This window comes from Gorilla gorilla, chromosome 22, assembly GCF_029281585.2.
Source record: "Gorilla gorilla gorilla isolate KB3781 chromosome 22, NHGRI_mGorGor1-v2.1_pri, whole genome shotgun sequence".
Taxonomy (NCBI): domain Eukaryota; kingdom Metazoa; phylum Chordata; class Mammalia; order Primates; family Hominidae; genus Gorilla; species Gorilla gorilla.
The window spans coordinates 32,268,476-32,278,846 of NC_073246.2; the positions used below are offsets into that span (position 1 = coordinate 32,268,476).

The window sequence follows — 10,371 nt, forward strand, 5'->3', positions numbered from 1 at the left end:
GGGTGAGGGATGAAAAATTACCTACAATATAAACTATCTGAGTGATGAATATACTAAAAGCCTGGAGTTCACACTACGTAATATATTCATGTAACAAAACTGCATGTTTACCCTTAAATCTATAAAAATAAAATAAAATAGAACTTTAGAACAGAGGAGTTTCCATACATCAATAACTGCATCTTCTCACTTTAATTAACAGACTTTAGTATTCTTATACTAATCTTCCAGAAATGCCAACTAAAAACCTTATAACACATCTTACTAATGAATAACCTACTTATGTTCTCTACACGTGACTTTCATTAAACTTAAAAAAAAAAATCATAGACTCACATGAAGTTGTACAAATAGTACCTAGAGTCCCTTCACGCAGCCTCCTGCAATATTGCCAACTTATTTAACCATACTACAAAATCAAACCCAGGAAATTGACATTGGTGCCATGTTGTTCGCTAGACTAGAGACCTTATTGAGTTTTGCTGGTTTATACATGTACTCATTTGTGTTTGTATCTGTATGGTTCAATGTAATTTATCTAATGTATAGATTAGTGTAACCACTACCACAGTCCAGAAGAAAAATTCTTCCATTTATAATTAACATTTTTTCTTTTTTTTTTAGAGACAGGGTCTTGCTTTGCTGCCTAGGCTGGATTGCAATGGTGCAATCAATAGCTCATTGCAGCCTGGAACTCCTGGCTTCAATACTCCCGCCTCAGCTTCCCAAGGACCTGGGACTACAGGCATGCACCATGTGTATGAATTACAATGTTCATGTAATGAGGCAGAAATATGAGCCACATATTTTGTCCTTTTATATTTATAAAATGTTTAATTTAGTTATATATGAAATTAAAAATGGAAGCTTGTGTTTTCTAGACAACAACACTAGACAGTAACGCAGCATTTGAGGTGAGTGGTGCAAGTGGTGGTATAGAGCAGAAAGAAAGATCAAGTCAAAATATGACATATTTATGTAATTATGTCATTTTTTCCCCAAGTCACAAGTAGAAGCAGTGCCATTAGAAATGTCAAAATTTTGGATGAACCTGGAGGACATCATGCTAAGAGAAATAAGCCAGACGCAGAAAGGAAAATACTACATGATGTCATGTATGTAGAAATCGAAACTAGTTAAACTCACAAAAGCAGAGACTAGACTGGTAGCTGCCAGGGCCTGGGCGGAGGGTAAAATGGGAGGGTGTTGGTCAAAGGGTAGAAAGTTTCAGTTATGCAGGACAATTAAGTTCTGGATATCTAATGTATAGCAATGTGACTGTAGTTAACAATATTGTATCGTATACTTAAAATTTGCAGAAAGGGTAGACCTCAGTGTTCTTGCCACAGTCAAATGATCAATCAAATGGAAACTGAAATTATAACTATATTAATTACCTTGACTGTGACAATTTCACAATATGTGTATATATTATATACAGTGTGTGTATCTCAAAACATCAATTTATACTCCTTAAATTTATATAATTTTTGTAGACTATACCTCAGTAAAGATGAGAAAAAGAAAAAAGGCATAAACTGATAAGGTAAAGTAATTCTTTCCAGGAAATGATACGCATAATTTCTTTTCCTCCTCAGTTTCCATATTAAAGGAAAAATGATATTCAGACTTTTGTAGCACATCTGTTACTAAGTTTTACAATTAACATTACTGATTTCACATACTGTTGTCAGAAAAAATTGTGGGATTTTGAAATGGGGGAAATGTATTACTATGTGGCCTGTCTAGTTCATTTTTCAAGGTATTGTCACGTATTATTGCTTTTTAACTCCTATATAATTCTGTAAGTTGAATAAAATTGTTAATAATGCAAATGATTCTAGTCCATAGAAATGAAATAGTTTCTGTCAAGTGAAATGATACTGATTTTTACTCGGCGTACAGTGACTACTTTGCAGCTATCTGTGGATTCATTTCAAACTTCCTAACAACCTAAGTGTTCTCTGAATTATGCTTTGAACCAGTTGTAGCATCTTAGTGGTCCCCACATTTATTAATGAGTTAAATAAAAATTTTTATATGTGTTGATTTTTTCATTTGTGTAAGAATCGTGACTTTACCTTTTTAAAAATTTATCTTAATACTATTATGTTTTATATTGTATCACATTTTAAACATTTGCCTTCCCTTTCTTTAAGTTCCAGGGAAGCAGCATGCAAGACACAGTGAGAAAAAAAAAGAAAATAAAAATAGTTGGAGATCAACAGAGATGAGATATTAGGATTGGAATAACCGTGAATGATTTCTTTTGAACAGCTGGATAGAGAATTCTGGACTTGAACAGTAGATACCTGATGTTTTCTTAATTCATACTGTGGTGCCTCTCAAGTAATAGTCTGCAACCCTGAGCTTGTGCTTGTTAACACTTTATTAGACTGCTAATTGTAACTAAGTCTCCAGTTACATAAACTTTGATATCTAAGAATAACATGAGCCCCCCAAAACCACTCCCACATATGAAATGTGAAGTTTATTTTTTTAATTGTTTATCATTGACATCTTGCCACCCCAGACACAAAGCTGAGGCCCTCTTTGGCATCCATGTTGTTTCCGTCTCTATTTCCGGATTTGTAGAATTGGACAATCACACTTTCTTATTATTATGTAGTCTTCTACCTCTTGCTGACCACATTTCCCAGTTTAATAAAAAAGGAACTTGTAGTTTTGTCCCCGAAACCCACACTGTATTCTTCCAAGCAATTATGCCACCGCTTACGCTGTTTCCTCTTGCTGGCACTCTCTTCTCACGCATCCTTCACACCAAAATCATAGGAGGAAATTTGTCTCTCTCACTCGTGACAGACATGAGTCTAGTGACATTGGTCTTTTCTAAGCTCTCAGCACTTTTCACAGAAGAGCTCTAGTGCAAAGTTAAAGCTCAAACACATCTAGTGAGCTGAATTAGAACAAAGAGCTGATGTCACTTGGTGTATTAAGGTCATTAGGAGTGGAATAATTGTAAGTGAGCTTGAAAGCAATTTATCCTTTCCACTCTGCTTTTTCTTAGCCAGTGATGGGAGTCAGCCTTCCATTACACTCTCTGTTACCCTCATACAACTTAGGCGTTGACCTGCAGTTACCAGGTGCCTAAACTTGACAGCACCCTAAAGGGTGAGTGTGGAAAGGAACAGAGTGTACATAAAAGGTGAAAAATCACAGAGAGGAGAGAAAGAGAGAAGAAAAGCAAAGAGAAAAGGTGAGAGAGGAAAATAAAAAATAGTTGCAGATTAGCAGAGATGAGATATTAAGGGAAGATTATTCATGCAGAAAATGGAGGAGGCAAAGAATATTCATTTTGTCTGATCCCTGAAATCTGAATCTTCACATTATACTTTGAAAGGTTAAATATTGAAAGTATTCCAATGTGTTAATTTTCTCCTTTACTCTCTGCCTCTCTGTCTCAATTGTTTGCATTCCACTTAAAGATTGCATTAGAATGGCGGAGATTCTTCAAGTCACTACAGAACTAGATTCTCTATGTCACTGGACACCCCTTCCTTCTATCTTGGGATTGCTGCATTTTAAACATTTCTCTGTGCTCAGATCTCTCCTTGCAAGGCCTGGTGCCTTCCACACTTGAAGTTATGAGCCTCTAGCTCCCAGGACTTTCTTACTGGCCATGCTACTGTGACCCCTTTAGTTTGTTTTCTCAAATGATTTTTTTTTAATCCACATTTTACTCATTCCACATTATTTAAAGATGAATTAGTAGTCCACCTTCAATGCTAATGGCATAATTCAGACTCATAGGACCTTTACGTCTAATAAAAATGTTTAATTATTTACACCAAAGTCAATGAGTAGCTCTGCACTTGATGACACATTTTTTTTTTTTTTTTTTTTTTGAGTCAGAGTCTCACACTGTCACCCAGGCTGGAGTGCAATGGTGCGATCTCGGCTCACTACAACCTCCGCCTCCCAGGTTCAAGTGATTCTCCTGCCTCAGCCTCCCAAGTAGCTGGGATTACAGGCACCAGCCACCATACCTGGCTAATTTTTTGTATTTTTCGTAGAGCCGGGGTTTCGCTATGTTGGCCAAGCTGGTCTCAAACTCCGGAACTTGTGATCCACCCGTGTTGGCCTCCCAAAGTGCTGGGGTTACAGGCATGAGCCACCGTGCCCTGCCCAACGATACATTTTGTTTGTTTGTTTGTTTGTTTTTAATTATAATTTAAGTTCTAGGGTACATGTGCACAACGTGCAGGTTTGTTACATATGTATACATGTGCCATGTTGGTGTGCTGCACCCATTAACTTGTCATTTATATTAGGTATATCTCGTAATGTTATCCCTTCCCCCTCCCCCCACCCCACAACAGGCCCTGGTATGTGATGTTCCCCTTCCTGTGTCCAGGTGTTCTCATTGTTCAATTCCCACCTATGAGTGAGAACATGCGGTGTTTGGTTTTTTGTCTTTCCGATAGTTTGCTGAGAATGATGGTTTCCACCTTCAGCTATGTCCCTACAAAGGACATGAACTCATCATTTTTTATGGCTGCATAGTATTCCATGGTGTATATGTGCCACATTTTCTTAATCCAGTCTATCATTGTTGGACATTTGGGTTGGTTCCAAGTCTTTGCTATTGTGAATAGTGCTGCAATAAACATACGTGTGCACGTATCTTTATAGCAGCATGATTTATAATCCTGAGGGTATATACCCAGTAATGGGATGGCTGGGTCAAATGGTATTTCTAGTTCTAGATCACTGAGGAATCACCACACTGTCTTCCACAATGGTTGAACTAGTTTACTGTCCCACCAACAGTGTAAAAGTGTTCCTATTTCTCCACATCCTCTCCAGCACCTGTTGTTTCCTGACTTTTTAATGATCACCATTCTAACTGGTGTGAGATGGTATCCCATTGTGGTTTTGATTTGCATTTCTGTGATGGTCAGTGATGATGAGCATTTTTTCATGTGTCTGTTGGCTGCATAAATGTCTTCTTTTGAGAAGTGTCTGTTCATATCCTTTGCCCACTTGTTGATGGGGTTGTTTTTTTCTTGTAAATTTGTTTGAGTTCTTTGTAGATTCTGGATATTAGCCCTTTGTCAGATGAGTAGATTGCAAAAATTTTCTCCCATTCTGTAGGTTGCCTGTTCACTCTGATGGTAGTTTCTTTTGCTGTGCAGAAGCTCTTTTGTTTAATTAGATCCCATTTGTCAATTTTGGCTTTTGTTGCCATTGCTTTTGGTGTTTTAGACATGAAGTCCTTGCCCATGCCTATGTCCTGAATGGTATTGCCTAGGTTTTCTTCTAGGGTTTTTATGATTTTAGGTCTAACATGTAAGTCTTTAATCCATCTTGAATTAATTTTTGTATAAGGTGTAAGGAAGGGATCCAGTTTCAGCTTTCTACATATGGCTAGCCAGTTTTCCCAGCACCTTTTACTAAATAGGGAATCATTTCCCCATTGCTTGTTTTTCTCAGGTTTGTCAAAGACCAGATAGTTGTAGATATGTGGCATTATTTCTGAGGGCTCTGTTCCATTCCACTGATCTATATCTCTGTTTTGGTACCAGTACCATGCTGTTTTGGTTACTGTAGCCTTGCAGTATAGTTTGAAGTCAGGTAGCATGATGCTTCCAACTTTTTTCTTTTGGCTTAGGATTGACTTGGCAATGCAGGCTCTTTTTTGGTTCCATATGAACTTTAAAGTAGTGTTTTCCAATTCTGTGAAGAAAGTCATTGGTAGCTTGATTGGGATGGCATTGAATCTATAAATTACCTTGGGCAGTATGGCCATTTTCACAATATTGATTCTTCCTACCCATGAGCATGGAATGTTCTTCTATTTGTTTGTATCCTCTTGTATTTCACTGAGCAGTGGTTTGTAGTTCTCCTTGAAGAGGTCCTTCACATTCCTTGTCAGTTGTATTCCTAGGTATTTTATTCTCTTTGTAGCAATTGTGAAGGGGAGTTCACTCATGATTTGGCTCCCTGTTAGTCTGTTATTGGTGTATAGGAATGCTTATGATTTTTGCACGTTGTGTTTGTATCCTGAGACTTTGCTGAAGCTGCTTATCAGCTGAAGGAGATTTTGGGCTGAGACGATGGGGTTTTCTAGACATACAATCATGTCATCTGCAAACAGGGACAATTTGACTTCCTCTTTTCCTAATTGAATACGCTTTATTTCTTTCTCCTGCCTGATTGCCCTGGCCAGAACTTCAAACACTATGTTGAATAGGAGTGGTGAGAGAGGTTATCCCTGTCTTGTGCCAGTTTTCAAAGGAAATGCTTCCAGTTTTTGCCCATTCAGTATGACATTGGCTGTGGGTTTGCCATAAATAGCTCTTATTATTTTGAGATAAGTCCCATCAATACCTAATTTATTGAGAATTTTTAGCATGAAGGTTGTTGAATTTTGTCAAAGGCCTTTTCTGCATCTATTGAAATAATCATGTGGTTTTTGTCTTTGCTTCTGTTTATATGCTGGATTATGTTTATTGATTTGCGTGTGTTGAACCAGCCTTGCATCCCAGGGATGAAGCCCACTTGATCATGGTGGATAAGCTTTTTGATGTGTTGCTTGATTCAGTTTGCCAGTATTGTAAATCTTTGTATGAGAGTGCCAGAAGTCTTATTTTATTTAAATTATTTTATTTCAATTATTTTATTTAGTTTAAACCTAAAGAAGACTTTATTGACCCATATGATCAAAGCACTTAAAGGATGAATAAAGCTGGCTTAAGGTACCTGGGAATCAGAGGCTTCTGTGTTGCCAGGAGTTTCTTCCTGTGTTTCCCTTCTCTATTCTTCTAGTTTCTGTGGCGGCAGATTTCTGTGATCAGAGGATGTGGTTCCCACACTTCCATGCTTAGCCCATATTGTCTCCATTGTAAGAGAAAAGATACCCTCTTTTTTCAGGTTTAATTATAAAAAGCTTAAGGGAAAGGTGTCAGGGAAAAAAATCAATTAAAGCTCGTGACATATTATTGGAGGAAATGATAATCTTTCAAAGTTATTTTCCCATTCATGGAGAGTTGTTATTGAATATTTTATGAAAAAGTTTTAGCTGAATTTTTACACTACCTTTAGCCTCTGAAAGAAATCACGTGCTTAAATTAAAATAAACAGAGAAGGTCTTATGTCTCAGATGTGAATAGCATCCTACAAATATTTATTTTTATTCACACTGTCACAGCTGAGCAGTGGATTCCAGGGATACTGAGGGAGGTTATAAGATCTAGAACATTGAAAGTAATCTAATTTTAACTGCCACTCAATGCAGAAATCACTGAAAAGTAATATCTTTTTCCTTGTTGATAAACTCAATAATCCAAAGAAAACACAAAGGTCATAATAGTTCTAAAATTTATGATTTATAAATATACATTTATAACAAGCCAAAGTATTTCTCCCTATAACTGTTTCCATTACTCACAGTTGTAAACCTTAAGTCTTTCTGTCTTCTCTGCTCTCTCTCTCTTTCTCACACACACACAACACAAACACACACACACTGAATGATTAATTTTCTCCTATATTTAAACACAACCGTAATGCCCTCCAGTACCTAACATTTCATATTTTCCCTTTTCCATCATATTTCAGATTTATTCAAATATTTTATAATTTTATATTTAATCACCTAGTTGACATCTTCTGAGAAAACTCTAAATACTCTTTTAAAAATGTAAACAAAAAGCAAATATGATTGTCAGCAAAAGGTGTCTTCCTTGAAAACACATCACCATTATGAGTGTACTCTCAATAATTCTGTTAAGAATCCAACCAGTTTTCATGGCAGAAGACATGCACTTGCTCAGTCTTTTAGGCACTGGCATGCCCAGAGAATCTCCCCCACACACTAGGCCTGATGACATTACCTACGGAAATGGATGTCCAAGGAAAAGACGTCTGAGGGCCTGGAGCCCCCAAAACAGATCACAAATCAAACTTTGGAAATCCATAAAAGACAAAGAGAACATATTGGAATCAACAGTAAATGAATTTATTACGTGAAACAAAACTGAACTTCCATATACTTTATAAGATGAACTTATGTGATAACGAATCACTTGTTTCAAAATTATAGACATTTGACTCTATATTTTGCTCATTCATTAATTTCACAGTCTGAAAGAACTAGCCTGTTCAGCCAGTACTTGATGCCAGAGAAAGGATGAAGAGCTAGTAGTAAGAGGGGTTAGCTCACATTGCTGGAAATGCCTATGATAACAGCTCTACGTAGAGACGGAGACACTTTGCTTAAAAGGTCTGGAAATTCAGCAAGTTGATCTGCAGAAGGTTGATCCATAGGCTGGTCTGTAACAAGGAGACTGACAGCTCCTAGAAGCCAAGTAGGTTGGGCGGCAGAATCCAGATCCATAGCCCGGGGAAGGGAAGCCACAGCCTCCATAACCCAGGGATCTGAAGCCACTGGACCCACAGCCCACTGAGTAGCAGCTCCTCGATCCATAGCCCAGGCAGCGGCAGCTGCTGGATCCAAAGCCTAGAGACCCAGAGTAAGTCGTCTCGCAAGGACTGCAGAGCAAGGAGGTTCTGGGGCGGTAGCAGGAGGTCTGGCAGGGGCTGGACTCCACATAGGACGTCTGGCAGCTGGTGGGCTCCCAGCAGGTCTCCTGACAGCCCCTATAGAGAGAGGAACCCAGCTGGCAGGTGCTGGGAGAGCAGAGGTCAGTGCTGTAGACCAGATTGCTGGGGTAGGAAAAGCCACAGGAGGAGGCTGGGTAGCGCAGGTAGCCACCACAGGAGCGGGAGGAGAAGTTTCCAGAGCAGCAGTTGTAGGACATGTTGACGGGAGATGTGAGTTCAGTTGAGTTATAGTGGAAAGATTCTCTGAGTTTGAATGTCATAGTCTGGACTCCAAGTTATATATGCTCTTAGACCTGGGTGTGTCCACTGTCTCGACACTCCCTCCTCCTTGCTCACCTTTTATTATAAGAATGCTTCCCTAGGTTATTGTTTAATTTATCACATCTTCATATACTTAGTTGTACTTTAGTCACTCCAGAACACTTAGAAGGAAGCCACTCAGTTTTTTTTTTTCCTGGAATTCACTGTGGTTTGACCTTCAATGTTATATGTCATCACATTTATGAGTATCTTGCCTCTTATTATTTGAGTACAGTGAGTCCTTATTGTACCAAATGGAATTACACAAAATTCTTTCTTTACTTCCATTAAGTTATCAGGAGCATCAGTGGTTACTACTCAAAATAGATTGTCCTTTTTTTTTTTTTCTAACAGAAGCATATTACTTGTTACTGAAATGGAGGATTTCTCCAAATACTAACTGTATTCAGTAGCCTCAGCAATCTGTCAGTTAAACCTTTTACTAGTATCTTAAGAGCTCAGGATCAGAATTGAGGAGTGCAGCATTATGCTGGGTGTCCATACCAGGCATCTTCCTTAACAAGAGGCTACTTTAGACAATGCTCACTTAGGAAACAATAAACACAAACTTTTTAGTAAGACTTTAAATTGAAGTTTTTCAGATATTTTCTGATGAACCTATCTTGTAGCAAGCATTATTCTATGGTTATGCTCTAAATCAACTCATAAATTTTATTTTGTTTTATGTTTCAATTTTTTTTTTCTGGATGAAAGGACAGATTCTTAGCTGCAATTATTAATTTATACTTAAACTTTGAGGAATTGTTAACATTTTTCTGAAGCTTTTAACTTGAAGTATTAGAGTTATATGGGTCTTTAAACATCCCTTGTTCAACCCATACGTGGAAAAATTACCTCTCAGGGAGCTTTAACTTTCCCCTAATTTGTCAGTAAGATAGAAGCAAAATTGAAGCTTTAATTATGGTTTTCTTATTCAGAGTCAAGTTGCAAATACCTTGCAAATATAAAAGTAAATTCAACTTTAACTTGTCTCAGAAAAGAAACTATTAAGCTTATTTATACTAAGATATAAAAGCCTAACAAAGCCTTATTTACTTTTCCTAACGATATTCACACTGAATAGTGTTCAACTGGGGAATTCTATGCCTTACTGATCTTCATACATTTGAAGTATATTTCACTTCCTAGCCCAAGAAAGAGAAAGAATCTTGGTAATCCATGTTTAGATTAATGGGGGGAAGAGGCTTCTTATCTGTGCCTATTCTTCTTCTTTTGAATTTGACATTTTATTTGGTTTAACTAAGGGAAATGGCATTCACAATGGTTATCGAAAAGAGAGCCTCTTAACTACCTGAAAATTAACTTGCTTCATTCCAAAGCACACTGTTTCAGAGCACTTAGTTACTTTGTTTTATGATTATCTCTCCCATGCAGAATCCAAAGTGTGGCATGCATCACATGAAGTGCCCTTGTGCAATACTTGAACCATCACTCTGATTCACTGAAGTAAAATAAGCTGTGCTT

The 10,371-nt window shown here is 37.6% G+C and overlaps 1 protein-coding gene across 1 annotated transcript; it reads right to left on the reverse strand.

The window, feature by feature from the left end:
- Nucleotides 1-7,959: 7,959 nt before the first annotated feature.
- On the reverse strand, nucleotides 7,960-8,857 carry LOC101149512 (keratin-associated protein 13-2). The gene has a single exon (XM_004062672.5). It carries the CDS (start codon nucleotides 8,844-8,846, stop codon nucleotides 8,256-8,258), a length of 591 nt encoding a protein of 196 aa, XP_004062720.2. The 5' UTR covers nucleotides 8,847-8,857; the 3' UTR covers nucleotides 7,960-8,255.
- Nucleotides 8,858-10,371: the final 1,514 nt, after the last annotated feature.